The 23,812-nt window shown below is 42.6% G+C and overlaps 1 protein-coding gene across 4 annotated transcripts in view; it reads left to right on the top strand.

Moving 5' to 3' along the window:
- Nucleotides 1-23,079, top strand: part of lpcat4 (lysophosphatidylcholine acyltransferase 4) — a 41,090-nt gene extending 18,011 nt beyond the window's left edge. Inside the window, exons 2-14 of one of the 4 annotated variants that reach the window (XM_003223854.4) lie at nt 10,133-10,275; nt 10,385-10,605; nt 12,879-12,991; nt 13,099-13,159; nt 13,573-13,631; nt 14,136-14,170; nt 14,314-14,368; nt 15,354-15,436; nt 15,963-16,088; nt 16,864-17,005; nt 17,547-17,645; nt 19,768-19,927; nt 22,464-23,079. In XM_003223854.4, coding sequence (XP_003223902.1) covers nt 10,133-10,275; nt 10,385-10,605; nt 12,879-12,991; nt 13,099-13,159; nt 13,573-13,631; nt 14,136-14,170; nt 14,314-14,368; nt 15,354-15,436; nt 15,963-16,088; nt 16,864-17,005; nt 17,547-17,645; nt 19,768-19,927; nt 22,464-22,621 — 1,455 coding nt within the window. In that variant the 3' untranslated portion in view covers nt 22,622-23,079. Of the gene's footprint in view, nt 1-10,132; nt 10,276-10,384; nt 10,606-12,878; nt 12,992-13,098; nt 13,160-13,572; nt 13,632-14,135; nt 14,171-14,313; nt 14,369-15,353; nt 15,437-15,962; nt 16,089-16,863; nt 17,006-17,546; nt 17,646-19,767; nt 19,928-21,033; nt 21,798-22,463 lie in introns of those variants that run through there. The other 3 variants (XM_062957250.1, XM_062957249.1, XM_062957251.1) reach the window with 3 other exon arrangements.
- Nucleotides 23,080-23,812: the final 733 nt, after the last annotated feature.

Raw genomic sequence — 23,812 nt, 5'->3', positions numbered from 1 at the left:
TGAGGTGTTCCTGCGAGTATCTCTGCACATCTTAGGAAGCTACTTCTTGCTTTAAAGTTTTGGCATCCTGGCTGATATCTGAATATCTGAACAGAGGATGGGCCAGAGATGTCAATGCCTTGGTCCTTTCATTAAAGGCTGCTACTTCCCAATGGATGTGCAATACCGGATAAACAGTATAATTTCTCCAGAGGTGTTGGGTGTAGGCATCCTGTGATAATGCGGCGTGTCTCATTAAGGGCCACATTCACTGTTTAAACATGATGAGATGTAGGCATGTGTATTCAACAGCAGAATGGCAGAGTGCAAGTGCAGATGTCCATTGTATTTTTCAATGAGTTTAAGATATTGTTTTTATTTACCTGAACTGCTTCCTAGTCTATTATCAAGAGATACTAGAGCAGAATTAAGTCTATATGACATGAGTAAAGGAAGACTTTTTCAATTCCAAGAGTGCTTATGTTGAAAGAGGCTGCCCATTTCACCTCTTGATAATTCAGTGCCTTGGTCTTATCTCCTTTCATTCAGGGGTTGGTTGCCTGCTGTGTCTGTACTGAGTTTGAACAATCACTCTCGATGTTGTCAGTGTTGTCATAGGAGTTTAGTAGCAGCTGGTAGCTTTTGTATCAATGGAACAGAGAGTCTGTTTTGGCTTTTAGCCTGAATTTAAACAAAACTGTCCAGAGTGCTGAACTTATTTGGAAGGGGCATGGGTTTAGCACCTTGGAGAGCTCCTTTAAAGCCCAGGCTGAAATCTAACATATCCCAATGACATGAAGGACATCAGTAACCCTGCACAAGTAACTGGTGTAAATATCTATTAAACTAATCTATGTACAAAGGGAATTACTTATTTTTGCTCTGGGGAGCAATTAATTCTATTGAAGGTCTGCTGGCTGCAAGATAGTTTGAATAATACGGGTAGGTTGATTTTACAGCTTTTCTGCCATTCTGGTTCTTCCTGAAAACATATACTTTTTCACTCATAAAATTATACTTCAGGAATCTTGGTATATGCTGGTTTCTGACTATCTTGATAAGCTGCTACTCTTCATTTGTTGCTGGATTTACTTTTGCCTCAATACTTTTCAAGTCTGCCATTCCTTGCGGCTCCCTTCACAATTTCCTTCCCTTTTCCCCTCCATGTTTAAGACCCTCTTGGTCTCAGCTTTCTAGTCCTTCCATAAAAGTGGAAGAGACTCCAGGTCACTCGCGGTCAGTGCGTCAGTGCTCAATGTTAGTTCACAGGGGTATTTATGACCAGAGAGGCCCCAGAAAGGGCGTCCCAACTGGGACCGGCTTCTCTGGAAGCTTCAGATTCCAGGGCAACGGCCACTAGAACAGGGAGCAGGCTTGTTTCCTTCTGGTCCTGGTTGAAATCTGTTGCTCCGGAGGAAAAAGAACAGGAGCTCCTTCTGTTACAACATAATCTTAGCCTTATTGTTTTAGGGCGCAGCAGTCTTAATCAGCAAAACAGATCTGGCAGCCAAAGCTGGAAATGAAATGTGTTTGGCTTCTGTTGGAACAGAAACTTACCCAATTCACATTTCCCGAGTGACGCAGAAATCTTTGATAACACAGAAAAACTTGTGTTTTCACACCAGTTTGGATTTTAGTGAGTTGTCTCGTAACTTTTTAAAAATGTGTATATTATTGGGGAAAAGAAAAGGGATGAATCACCTGGAAATCGCCCTCCTAACCTTTAGGAAGAGTGTAAAAACTTGTCTTTGGGAGCAGGCCTTTAATAAATAGCTCAGTGCAAAAAAAAACTTATTTATCTGGGAATCGTGCAATGGATTTTAGAATTGCTTTAGACCTTGCCTTTGGATGACATGTCCCATATTGGAATGTATTTGAATTATGTTTCATGTCTTTTAATTTTTATAATTCTATTTCATGTCTGTGTTTTATGCCCAAGGCACTGTATAAGTGCTGTTTGTAGGCCGCCTTGAGTCCCCGTTGGGGTAGAGAAAGGTGGGATATAAATATGTAAATAAATAGATAATAAATAAAAGTATGCATTACCGAGATAGGCTTTCAAAAACAGCATATGATTTTTTTTATTTTACAGTATTTATATTTATATTCCACCCTTCTCGCCCTGAAGGGGACTCAGGACAGATCACAATGTATGCATACAAGGCAAACATTCAATGCCATATGAACATAGAGACAGAGACAGACACAGAGGCAATTTAACCTTCTCCAGCTTCCAGCTTCCTAAGGGTCTTCTCGATTCCGGCCACAGGGGGAGCATCTGCTTCATTATCCACTGTGATGCCGACTTCCTCATTCCAAACACTGCTGGATGATTTTTATGCTGTCGTAAATTATTTAAATTAGCCTCCCCACATAGTGGTACCTAAATTTCCTACTTGATAGGTGCAACTATCTTTCGGTTGCTTAGGTCAACAACAAGCAGGGCTATTTTTTATTTTAATGGTTGGGTGCTCATTCCGACATGGGCTGGCCTCGAACTCATGACCTCTTGGTCATAGTGATGTATTGCAGCTGGCTACTAACCAGCCTGCGCCACAGCCCGGCCCCATATAGTTGGAGGAATGTGTATTTGAGGAGGTGTGGGACCGGGGGGAGGGGGGGTGTATGGATTTTGGGCACCTGAAAAAGCATGTCTATACCAGGCATGGGCATACTTGGGCCCTCCAGGTGTTTTGGACTTCAACTCCCACAATTCCTAACAGCTAGTAGGCTGTTAGGAATTGTGGGAGTTAAAGTCCAAAACACCTGGAGGGCCAAAATTTGCCCATGCCTGGTATAGAAATAACAATGAATAAATAATGAATGGATGGATGGATGTATAAGTAGATTGTTCATGTCATCATATTTTTGATTCCTACATATGCTTGTGAAAGCTGGGGAGTGAAAATGCAAGCCTTCTTGAGTCCCTATATATCGGAAGAAAGGCAGGATAAAAATATAATAACATGAAAAGAAACCTGATAGAAAGAGAATTGACTCACTTGAAATGTGGTGCTGGAGGAGAACTCTCTGGGTGGTATGGACTGTCAAAAAGATAAATAAATGGATCTGAGAAGTAATGAAGCCAGAAATGTCCCTAGAAGCCAAGATCGCTAAACTTAGACTGTTGCACTTTGGAGATATAGGGAGAAGACATGACTCATTAGAAGAGACAATAATTCTTGGCAAGACAGAAGGCAACAGGAAAAGAGGGTTAGATTACTGGTGCATAGATGCAATCCAGGAAGCCAGAATTGCAAGTCTTGACTGGAGCTGTTGATAAAAAGGGTGACTGGGAAGGGTTTCATTCAAGGGTCACCATACATCAATGTCAGTTTAACAGCAATTAGCAACTACTTGGAATTTGTTTCTGAATATTATTGGGTCTTTCAAGTTGTTTCCATTTATTGTGTCTTATCATGATTTATAAGAAGCACTGCTTGAATATCAAACAAAAAGTGAGTGCTATAATTTTTTTTTCCATGTCAGGAGTGACTTGAGAACTGCAAGTTGCTTTTGGTGTGAGAGAATTGGCTGCTTGCAAGGACATTGCCCAGGGGACACCCAGATGTTTTTGATGTTTGACCATCCCTGCAGGAGGCTTCTCTCATGTCCCTGCATGGGGAGCTGGAGCTGACAGAGGGAGCTCACCTGCTCTCCCCGACCTGTCAATTAGCAGTCCTGCTGGCACAAGGATTTAACCCATTGCATCAACAGGGACTCCTGATGCTAGAAATAATATATGACAACTGACTGGCACAACCTGGGGATCACGACCAGACACAGTGAAGACATCTGCCCTTGCACTTTGCTACTCTGCTGCTGAATACGCATGCACAGTGTGGAATACATCTCACCACATTAAAACAGTGGATGTGGCTCTTACTGAGACATGCCGCATTATCACAGGATGTCTACACTACACTGCTGTAGAAATTATGCTGTTTAACCAATATTGCACAACTCGACATTCATTGAGAAGTAGCAGCCTGTAACGAAAGGACCAAGGCATTGACATCTCTGGCCCATCCTCTATTTGGATATCAGCCAATATGCCAATGCCTTAAATCAAGAAATGGGGCCTGAGGCTGTTAGAAATTGTGGGAATTGAAGTCCAAAATACCTGGAGGGCCGAAGTTTGCCCATGCCTGCTTTAGAGCCTGGTCATAAGAAGGAATGGCTGGCAACAGAAAACAAACATAGCCACAAAAACTAGGTGTGGGATTCTGTATACTTCAATATCCTCACAATTAAGGATAGGAGTCGACGTGTTTACTCATGCAAGCAAAGCCTATTGACTTTCAGGAAGCTTAATCTCAAATGGGTGTGCTATTGTTGCCTTGGCTGGTAAGATACACAATGGTCCGCCTTTATGAGAAGGGAACAGAACTTGGAAAGTTGGTGAGTCATTATACTGTGAGCTTGCTTTAATTGTACTGAGCCTGCCACAGATACTAAAAAAAAACAGGTCGATAATCATGCCCAATATTATTAAATGACTAACTTGGATACCCGGCATTGCTCAGGTTATTTGAAAAAGTCACTTTTTCAATTGTACAAAATGCATAAGGTTGTGGATGAACTACAATTCACATCATGCCAGGTCAACCGTGATAAACTCCATCAGTACTTAAAGTTTGTTATGTTGGGCAAGTTTAATCTAAATGCATCATTGCTGGGGTTTAGTGGTTCTCTGGCTGTAGAGTAAACTACCACTATGGTGAGTCAGTCTCCTCAAACTCCTCCAGGAGGTTGAGTTAGTCATGGGGGTTCTGTGTGCCAAGTTTGGTCCAGGTCTATCATCGGTAGAGTCACAGTTTCCCTGGTTGTGGGTGAACTACAACTCCCAGAAAGGAAGGTCAGTTCCCCATAAACCCCTTAAGTAATAAAATTTCGGCATATCATGTATGTGTGCTATGTTTGGTCCAGATCCATCGGTGTTTGGGTTCACAGTGCTCTCTGGATGTAAGTGAACTACAACTCCCACTATGGTGAGTCAGTCCCCTCAAACCCCTCCAGTAGGTTGAGTTAGTCATGAGCATTCTGTGTGCCAAGTTTGATCCAGGTCTATCATCGGTAGAGTCACTGTTTTTCTGGTTGTGGATGAACTACAACTTCCAGAAAGGAAGGTCAGTTCCCCACAATTCCCCCCCCCCCCCAGTAATCAAATTTCGACATATCAGGTATGTGTGCCAAGTTTGGCCTAGATTCATTGGTGTTTGCGTTCACAGTGCTCTCTGGATGTAGGTGAACTACAACTCCCCCAAATCAAGGTGAATTTCCTCCAAAGACCCCCCCCCTGTATTTTTTTGCTAGTCATGGGGGCTCTGTGTGCCAATTTTGGTCCAATTCCATCTTTGGTGGAGTTCAGAGTGCTTATTGATTGGAGGTGAACTATAAATCCCAGTACCTACAACTCCTATAAATCATAGTGAATTCTCCCCAAACCTCTTCAATATGTTCAATTGCTGAACAATTCGTCTGTTTGCTGTGTGCCATAGAAAAGAATAGGAAAGGGTTAAGGGAGAAGCAGTGGGCGGGGTCATGCAAATTCCACACCAATGGAGAGAATAAGAAACGCTGGGATGTCTGTGGTGAAGGAAACACATAAAATCTAGGATGAACTGATCCCGTATGAAAGCCTTCACTTGGGTGGTGGGCAGGATGGTGTTTGTGGAGAACATTGGCAGGGCTCTTGGACATGTTCATGGCACTCGCTATAACCTGCAATGTCATTGGCGGGATGCCATTGGTGTCTCCTACATACTGGGAGCCATAGGAGCTTATCTGTAAGTAGACATCCAGCCACACACACATACATATTTTCACTTTTATTATGTGTATAGATGGGGATGTAAACATACATACTTAAGCATGTCTGAGTTCATTTCTCTTCCTAATATGCATATGCAATGATCCAGGATCAAATCATGGATCTGGAAGGTCCATTGTTACAATAGTGTTAAGCCAAAGAAAATGGCATAAAGTTTTTTGGGGAAAGGTCCATTCAAAATGACCCCCTGGTTGTTTTTCTCCTAAAATAACCACGAGGCAAAACATCTCATCAACATTTCTTGTTACTCCGCAGAAATGATGATATTGTTACCAGTTATTTTGCAAAAAGGACTGCTATTATGGCTTTGACAGCCTCACAAAGTATCATTATTAATATTAATACGATGTACTTGATGCTCCACAGAACACAGCAATAAAAAACCCCCACATCCCTGCCAGTAATGCACAGTCTGCCAGAAAGGACATATTGAGAGAGGAGAGGACAAACGCGGGCACACGTATTTGGGAAAACAAGATCTTAAGGATAACGTTTCAAAATTAAAGTAACACGCTAAAATATTCATATTCCCACCTGACATGATAAGACGTCAAGGCAGTGCCCAGATAAGGCATTCAATTAAAATAATTGAAAAATGATCCACAGAGATTAAAAAATGTATAAAACCATTTAAGCCATTTAAAATCTTGTGTAATGTAGTGGTTTCAGCACTGGACCACAACTCCAGAGACCAGGCTTTGAATTCCTGTTCAGCCATGAAACCTACTGGGTGACTTTGGGGAGGTCACACTTTCTCAGCCTCAGAGTGTTGCAAAAGCAAACCACCTCTGAACAAATCTAGCCAAGAAAACCCTGTAATAAATTATCCTCGGGGTTCCCTTAAATCAGAAATGACTTAAAGGCATATAATAGAACATTTCAGCATTTCCGTCCCAAGGGAGCCCCCAGTGGCGCAATGGGTTGGACCATTGTGCCGGCAGGACTGCTGACCAAAAGCTTCGAGTCTAGGAAGTGGGGTGAGCTCCCGTCTGTCAGCTCTAGCTCGCCATGTGGAGACATGAGAGAAGCCTCCCACAGGATGACAAAACATCGGACATCTGGGTGTCCCCTGGGCAACGTCCTTGCAGACGGCCAATTCTCTCACACCAGAAGCAACTTGCAGTTTCTCAAGTCACTCCTGACACAAAAAGAAAAAGTCCCAAGGAAACTATGTGGTACTATTTTGGATGAGCAACTGCATCCTGGACATAGGTTTACATAGGATTACATCCACTCTTTCCACAACCCACCACAACTCTGCATCTACATATTTCAGTGTATCCTTATTTCATCACATCATGAGTCAAATGAGCCTTCAATGGTCATTGGTTGTACACTCTTGAAGTGGGGAATGCCTTCACAATGAACTACAGCAACAGAGGGACAGATCCCCCCCCTCCACCCTCTCCATTCCCAAGATCCAAAAAGGGCATCTGTAAACAGGACTGGCAATATGACTCATGATCACTGATAATCTAGGATGTGCCTTGACAGATGCCGGACAGTCAGCCGGACAGTAATCCTGGTAAATCGGGGTGGGTGGGTGGGTGTCCCATGGAGTCCACGTGATTGGCCTCACTTGATGCCAACTGTGCAGCCTGGCTGAATGTCAAGGAGCATGAGATATTATTAGAAATCATTTCATCTGGCAATCTGGATACAAGAGGCTTTCAAAGAGAAGTGATGGGTTTTGTGAACAGGAAGCCAACACCCTGGATTTTATACCCTTAGGTGGCTTTAGACGTACAAGTGATCTAGCCAGCGGCCCATTGCCATGAGTGCAATCCTCCTCCCTGTTCATGGGCATAATGCCCCAGAGCATCTTACATAGCATTGCTCTAATATGGGAAATTTAAGTGGTGGACAGCTCCACAAATCATTGCAGCTGCATACTTTTTTTCCAGACGTGCTCAATTTCACACCCAACCTCTCAATCTTTACTTTTCCCCAACTTCTTGAAACAAATAAAAACAAAATTTATTTATTTATTTACAGTATTTATACCCTGCCCTTCTCACCCCAAAGGGGACTCAGAGCAGCTTACAGAACGCACATATGGCAAGCATTCAATGCCATTATACGAGGGTTGAATGAAAAGTAATGCCTCCACCTTCAATGACTGCACATTGCTTAAGTCTTATTGACCGACCGTCTGTGCAGGATTCCATACTTTGCACTTTAACAACACAACCGTTCAATGCTAAGGCTTCCCACCAAATGGAACTCAGAGCCAAATGGGAGTAGCGGTATACAAGTCTAATAAATAAAATAACTGTAGAGGAGAGTCTACTGAACAAGCCAGGACCTGCCGCATACCAGTACTGCCATCTATTGAGGAATTACAAAGGTGGAGGCATTACTTTTCATGCAACCCTCGTACAATTAACAAGGACAGACAACACACAAAGAGAAGTAAAGGCATTTCCCATCTTATTTCTGGCATCTTGGAGGCTGTGCTCAACTCCAGCCACAGTGCAGTGCTGTCACTTCATTTTCAATGCTGAGGAGCTTTTTATCGTCCTTAGACATCGTCCCGACCGTTGTCCCGACCTTCCCGATCGATGTCCATAAGGGCATCTTTATTACTTCCCCGCTAAAAGTGGTACCTATTTATCTAATCACATTTCTGCTTTCAGTCTGCTAGGTGGGCAGGTGAGCTGGAGCTGATGGCGGGTGCTCATCCCAACCCGGGCTTGAACTGCCAACCTTTCAATTGGCAGGTTTTTTTTTTTTTTGCAGCACAGCAATTTAGCCTTCTGTGCTAAGACTGGTTCCTTTTAGAAAAGCTTCATTCCAAAGTCAGACATCTGTATCTGTGGATTCTGTTGTCATGGATTCACAGCGTGAAAATCTTTATTTTTAAAATATTTTTTATAAAAGGAATGAACAGGTGGTACCTGACCCCAGCAAAACTAGCTAAAATGTATAAGGGAAGAAACAACAAGTGCTGGAAATGTAAAGAACAGGAATGAACTTTCTTCTATGGGTGATGGTCCTGTAAAAAAAAGCAAGAGAATTCTGGGGCAAGGTACCAAAACACTGCAAGAAAAGTTTCAGTCACAGATACAATTGAAACCCAAATTATTTTTATTGGGAATGTCAAATAAACAAAATCATTACACTACAAAGTATTACATTACATGATACTAGCAACAAGGATATTATACGCACAGTTTCCCAGCAATAGAAAAATGGGTGGTGGGAGGAGGGGAGCGTATAACTAAATACAATGTTAGGAAGTATTATACTGGTTAATGTATATATATACAGTAGAGTTGCACTTATACAACATTTGCTTATCCAACATTCTGGATTATCCAACACATTTTTGTAGTCAATGTTTTCAATACATCATGATATTGTGGTGCTAAATTCATAAATACAGTAATTGCTACGTAGCATTAATGCCTATTGAACTACTTTTTCTAGCAAATTTGTTGTATAACATGATGTTTTGGTGCTTAATTTGAACCTAATTTGATGTTTAATAGGCTTCTTCTTAATCTCTCCTTATTATCCAACATACTCCCTTATCCAACATTCTGCCAGCCCGTTTATGTTGGATAAGTGAGACTCTACTGTACATGTATATAGATTGGTTTCATTGTTTTTTATGAATATGTAAATTGAAAATAAAAATATATTAATAATCATGGTAAAAAACCAAAAAGCAAGCCTTGATTTTGTTAGTTTATATAATGGACACTATCTTACTACAATATTTTAAATGATGGGAGATGGTACAGTAGAGATGAAAGACTGTAATTCTATTCTATTCTGCATTGGTTAGGCCTCATCTGAAGTACTGTGTTCACTTCTGGGCACCTAATTTTAAGGAAGACATAGAAAAATCATTTGGGTTCGGAGTAGAGGAACAAGGATGATGTGAAGCATGCAGAACCAAACATGAGGAGCTAGGCATGTTCACCTTGGTAAAGAGAAGACTCAGGATTGAGATGATATCTCTCAAGAGCTGTCACAGAAAAGAGATGGCAGGTCTGATTTCTGCTTGCCAGAAGTGTAGGACAAGGTCTAACAGTTTAAGTTACAGGAGGATAGACTTTGAACATTAGCAAGAGCAGTTTGGCAATAGAAACCCTGGTCAAGAGAGGCAGTAAGGTCTCCTTCAGAAAGAAACTGGACACATACTTGCTAGGGATGCTGTAGCTGGGATTCCTGCAATAATTTCTGAGTGTATGTATTGGACTCGGTGGGCCATGAGGCCCCTTCCAACTCTGTGATTCTATTATTTTATAATCTGTTGCTGGGTTGGATTGCATTCTCATGATATTCCTCCCCTTGGGATTTGTGTCTTTGCAGTTCTATGTGCTTGGGATCATCCTGGCCCCAATCCGTGTCGCTTTGGCCTTTGTGGTCCTCTTCCTCATCTGGCCCTTTGCACTACTCCAAGTGGTGGGACTTCCGGAGGAGACGCTGCAGGAGCCATTCTCCGGATGGAGAAAGTAAGTAGTGGGATTTGCTCTGATAACCCTTTGCCCTCACTGAATTCACCTCTCCTAATACCCCTTCCTTTTTCTACCCCTTCCACTCCCCCCCCCCCCCAATTTTCAGCACAGTTTCCCACAGTTTGGTCTACTTGCTGAGCCGCTTGATGTTCTTCCTGCTCGGTTTCATGCGGATACGGGTACGAGGACAGATGGCATCACGGCTTGAGGCCCCAATCCTGGTGGCAGCACCACACTCGACCTTCTTTGACCCGATCATCTTACTGCCCTGTGATCTTCCCAAAGTGGTGTCTCGCACTGAGAATCTCCATGTGCCAGTCATTGGAGGTGAGGGAATCTACCATGGCACAAGATGGGAGGGAAGGGATGGGGTTCCTCTGTCATGGGCCAGTCATAACAGAGAACAAAACATGCTCTGCAGAATTCCCCTTCTTTGTTCCTGACTGTTTGTGGCACATAATAATGGGGACACAGAGCCATGTGAGTGCTATCCAGGTGTGACTATCAATTTTCCAGATTTGGCATCAGGTACAGAACCCTGTTTTTTGAATTACTAGAGTCTAAATGGGCCAAATAATGTGGACACCTCTCAGTTGTCGCTTAGAGTCCATACAATTGGATTTGTAACAGAAGTCCTACATCCAGCCATTAATTCATCTTGAGAAGAAATAGGAATTAATCTGGAGCAGTGGTTCTCAACCTGTGGGTCACCACGTGTTTTGGCTTACAACTCCTAGAAATCCCAGCCAGTTTACCAGCTGTTAGGATTTCTGGGAGTTGAAGGTCAAAACCTGGAGCTTCCAGGTAGCTCTGGAGTGATGCCAGAGTGTTGGAAGTGTTCACAGCTGGATCCAGCCCCATCCACTGTCCACAAGTAACAATAAACCCACCATTACCACAAGCAGCTCTCTAGGAGAGGTCTGTTGGTGACGTTGCTTGTTGGTGATGTTTTGGTGCAGTTGTACCAGGGCACCCAATAATGTGACCAGGAAAAGCAATGGTGCCATAAAGGCTCTGCTGAAAAGCTGGCTGTGTCCACACTCAACCAATTAATGCAAGGGAAGCTACTCTAGAGCTGTCTTGATGCAATCCAGTGTTCCTAGGATCTTTTGGGTGAGTAGATGATTAGCTGGACAGCCGCAGCATTGCTGGTCACAAAGAACTTCATGGCCACAATAAAACAAAACCTAAGTTTCCAAGCATCCTTGTGGTGAAGATGGTGGAAGAAAATGGGCCATGAGATCTGATGGTGAGCAGCAGATAGGGATCCCAGGGGTCAAGTAGAGTAGGAGAGACTGGTGTCATCTGTTTTCTTTGTAGTTTACATCCCCTTTCCTTGAATGCGTAGAATGAATTAGCTGAAAAATAACTACACTAATTAAGGAAGTCCATTCAAGTGTGTCTTATCAGTCTCTTCGGTGTGTCTTTTGGAAATCAGGTTTCCTTGATGCAAAATCAATCAACTTACCTATTTACCTTACTCAGATTAAGAGGGCACACAGCCATGAGTGTAAATGGGGCAGATATGTGAAGAAATGCTCTAAGCTGGTTTATGTATTTGCTGACCTCATTCCCAAAGTCAGAGATTTCTCCAAGGTTTTGGTGAAGAAAGGAGGAGGCAGCCTATGGTTATGATCAAATTTTTGATTATTAGACTTTCCATAAAATAGATGGCTTCAGAAGGAAAGTGTATGGGAAACTACAACAGCTCACTTCTTTGGATGCCAGATCCTCTTAGGAAGTTAAGCAATCATGGGAGAGAGTTGCTACCTTTCACATCCAACTTGTGTTTGCAAACAGTGTAGGAAGGACTGTGAATTCCCAGACTCCCCCAACCACCATTTCTGCCTTTATAAATTTGAGATTTGTGGTTGAAAAAGAACCTTTTCAGGTTTCTGCTTGTAGTCATCCGGTTGACTTAACATAGAGGTTGGGGATGTAAGACAAGATTGGCTGATCCAGATTGATTTTCTTATTGTTCCTCTGGGGCACTCATTCAGAATGACAGTTTTCCAGTGGATGAAATGAATACAGGCAGTTGCCAGATTACAAACATGATAGGTTTTATAATTTTTCTTAAGTTTAATTTGTATGTCAGTTGAAACAAGTACATTTTAAGTGTATTTATACAGATATACAGATATAGATGTGTGTGTGTGTGTGTGTATTTGGCTAGCATAAGGATGGGTTAATACCCCCATGGTGTTTGTTTTGCTGTTTGTGACCCTCTTCAGAAGATTTCACCTTATCTTCCATCCCTATGATAATTGGATTTTGAAAAAATTGGCTTGTTGTGGAAGCAAGGATTGGTGATATAGCTTCAGTTGAGACACCTTTTCTCCATGATAACTCTTTCAGGAGTAAATTTCCCTTCCCATGGGCAGATTTCTCCCACTTCCTGTTGCCCCTCCCCCATTTTTAACTATTAGTAATTTGTAAGTTGGGTGTTTGTAACTTGGGAACTGCCTATACTGGCTCTCACATTTAAGGCACAGTTTCTTAGGCAGGCCCTGGTGACAACTGAAAAAACAAGAAAAACAGGCCAACATAACAATCCTATTGAACTCTTCTCGCTTCCCTTTCTCCTCCATCCCCTCCAGCCCTGCTGAGGTTCAACCAAGCCATCCTGGTCTCCCGCCATGATCCAGCCTCTCGCAAGAAGGTGGTGGAAGAAGTAAAGAAACGAGCCACTTCCCAAGGGAAATGGCCGCAGGTGAGAACGGTGGGAGCCCATCAACCATGATGTTAACTCTGGTTGGCAGTTTTCCCTTTGTGAGTCCACCATTTCCCTCTGAGTTCCTTTCTTCTTCTGTTTTCTAGGTTCTGTTTTTCCCAGAGGGGACCTGCTCAAACAAAAAAGCCTTATTGAAGTTTAAACCAGGTAAGAGGTCAGCAAGTCTTTAAGGCACTTTAGGACTTTGACTGTAACTCCTGAATCTAAAAAGGGATCAGTGGAAATAGGCAAAAAGCAATTTCTGAAACATCGCCTGAGTCTTGACAAGACCTATGCAAGGAAGGGCACAGTAGAGGTGGCAGTGAAGGAGACTTGAGATATTTCAAGAAAGAGTTTGAATGCAAACCTATGAGTATGAAGATGGCAGTACCAAAGCAAAAGAACGGGAAAGTCTCAATATTTCCAAGGACTTTTTCCCCTTTCTGAAAGAAAATGGTAGTAGCTGTCTTACTGCAGGTTCTTCCTTGTAGCTGCGTAGGTGTGTGAACAGACTTGATTCATTTTCATCATCCATGGAACGCTTGAGCAATTCTTGAAGGGCATGTCTTTTGTATCCTCAGGTGCCTTCATATCTGGTGTTCCCATCCAGCCCATCCTTATTCGATACCCCAACTCTCTGGTAAGTCAACAAGAATGGCTCTTAGCTCAGCAAGAAATAACATGGAGTTTGGTTTTTATATTTTTGCATGAAGAATGTCCCTGATCATTAAAGGTCTCTAGTATCTCCCAGTGAAACTGGGAAAGACCTGTCTGAAATCTTGGAGAGCTTCTACCAGTCAGGGATGGTCCATAGGCTAAAACTAACAGGGCTGAAATTGGCAGGACTCCCACCTCCTGAGGAAAAACACTACAAAAATTTTGCTGCACTAGGGTCAACAACAACAAACTTCTCCTTGTCAGCTTCCTCTTTGGAAGGAAAGAGGATTCCCTAACCCTCCAGTGGATTGGGAAGATCCAAGAGTTACCCACTCCTGCATCAAACAATATTGAGATAAATGTACCTGTGCCATGAAGAACTTTGTATTTTCCTAAGATGAGGAAGGGGAGATCCAACACACTTTTCAACTTACACAGGGGATCTGTTGTCTGTTCATAAATATGCCCGTTTCTCTTTGCTTTGCAGGATTCAACAACCTGGGCATGGAGAGGACCTGGAGTGTGAGTTACTGTCGGTTGTGAGGGTGGGGATTAGCAATATTGTGTCTGTGTGCTGGAGTTTTGTTCTGTTCCCCCCCCCCCCTTGCAAATGGATGGAAATTCCATCTGTTGGCAGAGTGTCACCCCCTGGTTTTGCCTTTCAGGTTAAAAGTCATCTGGTTAACTGCATCTCAACCATGCACGACTGTGGAAGTGGAGGTAAATATTTTCATTTTTTGTACTGTAGTTTAACTGAGCAGTTCAGCCACATGATTTCTTTAGGGCTACTTCTTTTCCAGTACTCCTAGTGAAGTATTAGGTGGAATATATTGGGCAGAAGCAGTAACCTCGTGGACAAACTCAGTCATTTTTAGTTTTATAGGAAGCAACTGGTTGTCTCAAAACTTCTGAAATAGTGGACTTCAAGTTCCAATATTTCTGACCATCAGACATACTTACTATGATTTTTGATAGAATCATAGAGTTGGGTCATCCAATATAGGTCATCCAATCCAATTCCCTGCCACGCAGGAAAAGCACACTCAAATGGCCATCTAGCCTCTGTTTAAAAGCCTCCAAAGAAGGAGCATCCAATGCACTCTGAAGCAGTGAGTTCCACTGTTGAACCGCTCTCCTTGCTAAAGGTCTTCCTAATGTTCAGGTAGAATCTCCTTCCTGTCATTTGAACCCATTGCTCCATTGAGTCCTAGTCTCCAAGGCAGCGGAAAACAAGCCTGCTCTCTCCTCATGACATTATTTTAAATATTTAAACATAGCTATCATGCCTCCTCTCAACCTTCTCTTCTACAGGTTAAACATCCCCAGTTCTTTAAGCCGATCCTCAGAGGGATTCATGGTCTCCAAACCTTTGATTTTTTTAGTCTCCTTCTCTGGACACTGTCAATTGGTAGTAGGAATCCAAAATGTTAAGAGAGCCAGTTTGAGAAAGACTGTTCTAAACTAGACTTATCCTGAAACTAATCCTATTGCCAGAGTAGATTCTGTTGCCATTTAGCTGCTATCCCAGTTGCTGTCTTTACAAGGAATGGATGGTTGCCACCTTGTTCTTTGCTTTGGATATAAACATGCCTCGGCCAGCTGTACAGTTGGAACAGCTTCTTAGCTCCACACATGGCACAAGCTGGCTAGCATATGTCAGTTGTACAAAAAGCCAATTCCAATCTGATTCTTCCTGATATTTCAGTTCCTTCCAGTTTATCATCCCAGTGCTGAAGAGGCTGTGAACCCAACGCTATATGCCAACAACGTCCAGAAAGTGATGGCCAAGTGAGTAGAAGGGGAAGGGGTTCAGAGGGTTTGGGTGACACCCTTTGACAAGGGTAAGAAGGAATTTGGAGATGAGCCATTAGGAATTAAGAAAGAAGTATGGAGTAAACAATGATAGGCCTAAGTAGTTGGTTCTAGGTATCCCCCCAAAAGAGCTGGACCTCATTCCCAGTCCACACCAAAATCACCTCATCAAGTTAAGGAAGCATTTAATTGGTGGTCAACATTGTTGAGCCCATACTCCAGCAATGGTCTCCTCTAAGAGAGTCATTCATGCTGATGCCTTTCTCCTGCTTGTTGCTGATCCCTAGTTTGCTGCAAGTGGGGATGCAGCAATAGCCATGAGGAGGATGAACAGCCATTGCTACTCACTCCTCCTGGCAATGCAGATTTGACTGAGAGGAATAGAGTGGTAGTGCAGACTGTGACACTGAGCTTTGACACACGTTTGGAATCTTCTCCTCGTGGTTTAGGTGAGCCTCAGTTTGCTGCCTCATTGACTACTTTTGTCTTTTTTTCCAACCAGGGCCCTGGGGATCCCTGCCACTGAATGTGAGTTTTTGGGCAACCTTCCAGTCACTGTAGTCGGGCGTTTGAGAGTGGCTCTGGAACCACGGATCTGGGAACTGGGCAAGGTTCTCCGAAAGGCTAGGTGAGTGACCTTAAGGATCCAAGAAAAGCCTGGTGGGAAGAGTGAGTTTTGCCTCAAAATGCTGCTCAAGTGCCCGCTGATAGCTTGGGAGGGCCTTTTTGCTATGTTTTTGGTCCTCTGGACCAGTTTAAGCCCTAACATACCTACCTTTGAAACAAGAAGTGGCTCCTGGTATTTCAAAATGCTTTTCTAAGCCTGAAGTGAACTAAAACATGATGAAAATAAGGCTTTTGGAAGTAAAGAGAAAGAGATTTTGTGTGCGGGTGTGAAAGATGTGGCTCAACCAAGGCCATAGGTAAAGGTAAAGGTTTCCCCTGATGTTAAGTCCAGTCGTGACCGACTCTGGGGGTTGGTGCTCATCTCCATTTCTAAGCTGAAGAGCCAGCATTGTCCACAGACTTCTCCAAGGTCATGTGGCCAGCATGACTGCATGGAGCACTGTTACCTTCCCGCCAGAGCGGTACCTATTGATCTACTCACATTTACATGTTCTCGAACTGCTAGGTTGGCAGAAGCTGGAGCTAACAGCAGGCGCTCACTCCGCTCCCGGGATTTGAACCGGGGACCTTTTGGTCCGCAAGTTCAGCAGCTCAGCGCTTTAACACACTATGCCACCAGGGGCCCCAACCAAGGCCATATGACATATGAATCAGAAGAGGCAAGCTATAAGAAGGCATCTTTAAAAAAAAAACCATGGCAAAAAGGCATGATTATTTCCAAAGAGCAATGTGAACCTCTTACTCCTTTCCACCTCTGTGATTACCTCTCTTTGCAGATTCCTAACAGGAGGGGCCAAATGTCAGCTTGATCCGCTTCCTGATGGCACGTTAGGAAAGCTCAAGCCAGCAGAGTTGGCTCAATGGTTGGGTCTGACCTGCCCTGAGGCTGTGGAAGGACTTGGTACCTATTTCCAAAAGGTAAAATGAAGTAGCCGGGGATGTGTGGACAGTGTGTATGTCGCTTTAAGTCACCTTTCAATTTATGGTGACCCCATTGATTTCATAGAGGAAATAAGATGTTGCTTTCTTCTGAAATAGAAGAATTAATTAGCAGCCCCCCATCCAAGTATTTACAGGCCTGATCTTGTTCGGGTTCCAGTTCAAAGGGGGCCTGACACCATCAAGGTGTTCAGTCCCCAAGAAAATATGGAAGGATTTGGAGAATATATTGAGTTACTCTTAAATAGTAGGGGTGTCCATATGGCTGAGATAGAAAATATTACTGCAATCACTCTGACTCAATTCTATTCATCCTAAGTCTCCACATGGCCAAATCTGCTGGACTCCTTACTATGACACCAGTACTTGATCATCGAATAACTGGAATCGCTTGTAAGATACTGGTGTTATTACTCATCATGTAAAAAGAGGAAATAATGTATACTTATACATTTTGATTGATAAATCTATAAATAAAAATTATTTTAAAATTACTCATCCTTGTTGCATTTATTTCTAGGATTCTGAAGGTAACATGGATTCTCGGGAAGTGGCCCTCGCACTGGAGGTACTCGAGGGAGAGCATGACCCACACTCATTGACAAGTCATGCATTTGAGGTAATGGTTGGCTTTGATTTTGATGGGCCAGGAAAGCAGACCTCCAGAATATCAGGCTAGACCAGTGGTTCTCAACCTGTGAGTCCCTCTCCTACAACTCCCAGAAATTCCAGCCAGTTTACCAGCTGTTAGGATTTCTGGCAGTTGAAGGCCAAAACATCTGGGGACCCACAGGTTGAGAACCACTGGGCTAGACAATTGGAGTAAATGCCTTAAGTTGCAAGGAGGGGAGATATGGTGGAGAAACCTTTTTCCAAATAAGGGGAACCTTATTTCACTCCCCTTGCTGCTAGTTTCTTGTATTGCCACCTCCCCCAGCTGTTTTTCTCCTGGCATTAGAGGAATCTCAAAGGGCCCTTCCACACAGCTATATAATCCAGAATATCATGGCAGAAAATACCACAATATCTGCTTTGAATTGGGGAAGAAGAAGGGATCGAAGAAGCATAGGCAGCACCCAACCACATCCCTTTCCCTTGTAGATTGTAACATCCCATGCCAGTTTTTGAAAAATTCAGCAAAAACATAAGTCTCCCAACAAGTGTCTTTGTGGGCCAATTTGCACTTTAGGAAACAGAGTGAAGCTGCTATGAACCAGTTAATGTGTGTTGGCATGTCTAAGTAGAGAAGGAGATGGCAGACCCCTCAGACCAATATACTTTCTGTGTGCTGGAAGTAACGAATCAAGAACTAGTGTTTGGGTCATTCCATGCCAAGTGGTATAATTTTTTTAAAAAAATTCCCACCAATTTTGTTCAAATTTTAGCTGTAGCACCAGTCAGGTGTTAAACTCAGTTTCCCAAAATGTGGGGTCTCTAACTGCAATAGTTGCTGATCTAGACCCCCTTATCTGCAGGGTGGTCAGTCAGCGTGTGCATGACATTTTTAAAAATGCCATTTTGGGGTCTAATATAGTTGAAACTAAATGTATAAGAATGGCTAGTAAATTGAAATCATGTACAGTATTTTCTGCTGATTCTGATAAAATTAATTTTAACATTATGGATGCAAAATCCAGTCAAACAAGTTGACTCAAAGTGTGCATCAAAATGTGTCGTGACAAATTGTGAGCAGTACTCAGACTGCAACAATTTCCATGCAAACGAAGATACAGACTTGACATTTTGACTAAGCATTATGCTTGTGCTGGACATAATAATGCCTAATTTGCAACTACCCACCTTTTATAATCACCTTCAGGATCTCTTCAAATTTAGCACTTTTGGCACAAATGATAAAATAAAATCTATCAAAGTTCAAAGCCAATTATTAAAAAATAGTTTACCTGAATATGCTTGTGAGTAGTATCATCCAAAAGATGAAAGATGAATAGTATCATCTGAAAGAGAAAATTTTGCTCTACAAGACTGATATGTTTTGGTTTGCAATGCAACCATTAAGTATCCATTTACTTGGGTCAAAGTATGTTATATTTTGTGCATTTATGCATTATGCTTTATGCATCCTCATGATTCTGCTAGATACTGCATGGCTATCGCACGTGACCCCTATGGCGATGGGGATGCTGATTTCAATGTGATATATAACATACTTTGACCTGAGTAAATGGATACTTAATGCTAGGAGTGGGATTTGGGGTGGGGGCTTTCTAGTTTTTAAATGTAATTTTGATTGTATTTTAACTTTTACATTCATGGCACGAATATGTAATTGCTTTTTAATTCTTACATTCAGATGTCTATGTATTTGCATTGTCTGTTGTATGGTGTCATGTTATTGTTAGCTGCCTTGGGCCCTATGGGGAGATGTAATGTAATATTTATATTAATATTTATATATTTATAATGTAATTAATGCAATTAATATAAAATACAGTTCTCAACAACAATAATAAGGTATATTAGCATTGAGTAATTGTGAAGGTAGGAGAAAATCAGGAAGGGGTGGTGAGCTGTAAAGAGGCTAAACTGAGATAGGATAAGAACAGCTATGGAAGGTAAATGGAGGTTGGCATTTTGGTGGATTTGGAGATGCAAGGGAAAAGAGGCAAAGGTTTAAAGCAGGTTGAACTGTGTATGTGGCAGAGCAAAGGTGTAAATTCTGTAGTTCTCCAGCCTTTCAGTTTGGATTTTGCATTCCTCATGCATATGCTTCTCTCCAGTTATTTTCAGAGCTGGATGCTGGGACCGGGGACCACAGGCTGTGCCAGGACGGTTTCTGCACCATTTTGCGGCTCTTGTTTGGCACACCGGCTGCGGATGGGGCTGAACTCTATAGCCGGCTGAGTGCTGAGGAGAGCAGCCAGAATGAACTGACTCTTGGTAAGAATTGGGGGAGGGAAAGAGAGTCTATAGGGATCGTGGCCGCTATACTAGTATATATCATTATCATCATCTTTATTAGGCTGACATATCATAAAACCATAGGATTTGACGTAGAATGCCTCCCATTCCTTCCAGCAAAAATATATTGAGAGAATAATGGGATGTTCAGAAAGATATTGCTGAGGATAAACAATACGCAAAAAGGAGATTGGGGAGGTAGGAGTATAGAAGAGAAGGCACAATAGGAATATGAGAATAAAAATAGATACAAATCACTTGTAAAGGTAGGATGATGATGATGATGATGATGATGATGATGATGATGATGATGATAATATTAATAATCTTTATTTGTATTCCACCCTATCTCTCCCAAGGGGACTCTGGGCGGATTTCAGCATATACAAACACAAAGGCATTCAGTTATCTGTGTTAACTTTCCGGCTCTGTGGGGTGGTGCTCATCTTAATTTCAAAGCCAAAGAGCCTGCGTTGTCCCTAGACACCTTCTAGGTCATGTGGCTGGCATGACTGCATGGAGCGCCATTACCTCCTGCTGAGGCGGGTACCTATTGATCTACTCACATTTGTATGTTTTCGAACTGCTAGGTTGGCAGAAGCTAGGGCTAACAATGGAGGCTCACCCTATCCTGCAGATTTGAACCACCGACCTTCCAGTCAGCAGGTTCAGCAACTCAGCAGTTTAACTCGTTGTGCCCAATTTATTTATCTAATTATTACATTGGTTAAAAGCAAGCTAGTACTCTCCTCACAGTGTGAAATATAACTCCCATAATCCTTGCCTATTAGCCATCCTAACTGTAGCGGGATGGCAGCTGTAGTCTAAAACCCCTTCTACACTACCCTGAGTCCCTTCGGGGAGAGATGGCGGGCTTTAAATAAAGTGTTGTTCTTGTTGTTATTGTATGACACAAACAAGATAGATATGCTGGATTTTGTTTCACAAAATCACAAGTCGAACACTTCCCAAGTGTCTAGGACTGTGTGATGTATTTTCAGATTATGCGCGCAAATCCCAGCAGGGTGGCCTTTTGCAGTTGGCAGATCGTAATTTTGTCAATGTCTATTGTTTCCAAATGCCAGCTGAGATCTTTTGGCACTGCACCCAGTGTGCCCATCGCCACCGGGACCACCTGCACTGGTTTCTGCCAGAGTCTTTGAAGTTCAATCTTGAGGTCCTGATAGCGGCTGAGTTTTTCCTGTTGTGTTGTTGTTGTTGTTGTTGTTGTTGTTGTTGTTGTTGTTGTTGTACCCCAGGATCTAATCCCAGATTATCTGGCAATGGAGACTCATATAATCCAGTTCAAAGCAGATAGCCTGGGATCCGGTCCTGGGATATAGGGCAGTGTAGATCCAGCCTAAGAGCAGGGATTCTCAACCACGGATCCTTGGAGCCCTAGTGTTCTTTGAGAGATCACTAGGGGTTCTGCAAGAAATTGTAATTCTGAATGATAGATTAAATCATTTTTATGCAGGGGTTCTCTGTGCTCATTTATTTTAATGCAAAGCTTCCCTGTGACCTGTAATGTTTATGGAGGGATTCCCTGAGAATTATTTAGAAGGTTTGTCTAGGGTAAAAAAATTGAGTCAAGAGAACAAATACAGTAGAGTATCACTTATCCAACGTTCTGGATTATCCAATACATATTTGTAGTCAATGTTTTCAATACATCGTGATATTTTGGTGCCAAATTCGTAAATACAGTAATTACTACATAGCATTACTGCATGTTTAACTACTTTTTCTGTCAAATTTGTTGTATAACATGATGTTTTGATGTTTAATATGTAAAATCATAACCTAATTTGGTGTTTAATAGGCTTCTCCTTAATCTCTCCTTGTTATCCAACATATAAAGGGCCGGGCTGTGGCGCAGCTGGCTAGTAACCAGCTGCAATAAATCACTACTGACCAAGAGGTCATGAGTTCAAAGCCCGGGTCGGGTTAAGCCCCCGACCATTAAATAGCCCGGCTTGCTGTCGACCTATGCAGCCCCGAAAGACAGTTGCATCTGTCAAGTAGGGAAATTTAGGTACGCTTTATGCGGGAGGTTAATTTAACTAATTTACAACATCATAAAACTGCCAGCAAAACACGAGGAAAGGAATGAGGAAGTACAGCCACTAGTGGACAGTGAAGCAACAGCTCCCCCTGTGGCCGGAATCGTGAAGCTGGAAACAAATGTTAAATGCCTCTGTGTCTGTCTATATATGTTGTTTGTCTGTTGGCATTGAATGTTTGCCATATATGTGTTCATTGTAATCCGCCCTGAGTCCCCTTCAGGGTGAGAAGGGCGGAATATAAATACTGTAAATAAATAAATAAATAAATAAATAAATGCTTATCCAACGTTCTGCCGGCCCATTTATGTTGGATAAGTGAGACTCTACTGTAGTTGCTTTTGATGCAGAAGATGCTGTGTGCTGCAGTGCTGAGACTCCTCAATGCACTGTTTCTTGATATCTTTCCTCAACCCCCCATTTCATGTCTATCTTTTCTTTTGTTTCTCCAGACAAGTTCCAGGATTTCTCCCTGCGCCACCCGGAGTATGCCCGCCTGTTCAGCACATACCTGCGCCCCCCCGCGGCCTGCACGCTGCCCAAGCCTGGCCTCTCGCCCACCTGTGCTAATGGCTCTCCTGCTGCCCCCCTCAAGAACAAAGCCGACTGAAACTCTCCAAACTCTTTAGCCATGTGTATAAACACACGAGAACACACACACACACAGAGCCATGCCACGCTCTTGGCCACGCAAGACCCGGCCCCTCCCGCTTGCTTGTTTGCTCCCAGCTGCCGTGGTGGTTAGGCAGAGGGGGGCAGAGACACCCCCCATCTCAGGGCAACCGTAACTGGGGAATCACCGCCGCAAGTTTGTTAGGGGATTGGGGCTTCTCTCTGTTTCCTTTGGAAAGTTTTTATTTTTGTTATGGTTTAATTATATCACTTATGTTGTGTTTTTTAAAAAAGTTTTTGTTAGGGGACGAAGGACGGAAGGACGAGATCAATGTGGCTTTTTTGTTTTGTTTTTCTGTTTTGTAAAATATATATAAAAAGTGCTATTTTATATATTAAATAAATATCTATATCTCTATAATTAAAAAAAAGACATATGTATGAAGTTTTAAAAGAGAGGCGGTTCCTGGTGTGGTTTTTGTTTTGTTTTGCATTTTGAAGGGGCTTGACAGCTCAGGTTGGGGCAACCACAAGATGAAGCACATGTCTCAGGTTATCTCAAATACATTGTGTACAAGAAAGCTGCATTCATGAATTCAGTCATTTGAGAATGAAGATCTCTCTGGGAGTCTTTTTTGTGTGTGTGACAAGAGCGACTTGAGAAACTGCAAGTCTCTTCTGGTGTGACAGAATTAGCTGTTTGCAAGGACATTGCCCAGGGGATGCCTGAATGTTTTTGATGTTTTTATACTATCCTTGTGGGAGGCTTCTCTCATGTTCTCACAAGGGGAGCTGGAGCTGACAGAAGCAGCTCATCCACACTCTCCCCGGATTCGAACTGGCAATCTTCAGGTCAGAAACCCAACCTTCAAGACAGTAGTCCTGCCAACACATGGGTTTAACTCATTGCACCACCGAGGGCTCTGGGATGTGGAAGGGAAATACAAAACATTGCACTGTAACCCTACTCCTTTCACAGTGTTGCTCCTACTCTGGCTTCCGGAATTCTTCAGGACCAAAGGTGAAGTGGAAAAACAACTTTGGCTGAGATCCTATATCCTTTCCTTATCTAAACAGTGTCTACTGACCCTATCATTTATTCTGCTTTACCAGGCATCGGCTGCTACAAATGGGCAGAGATCTGTTCTTTTGATCCGACCAATATCTGGTGTGATAATTGGAAACAGGA

Source organism: Anolis carolinensis, chromosome 6 (assembly GCF_035594765.1).
Source record: "Anolis carolinensis isolate JA03-04 chromosome 6, rAnoCar3.1.pri, whole genome shotgun sequence".
Classification (NCBI taxonomy): Eukaryota; Metazoa; Chordata; class Lepidosauria; order Squamata; family Dactyloidae; genus Anolis; species Anolis carolinensis.
This window is presented reverse-complemented; position numbering and strand designations above follow the sequence as displayed.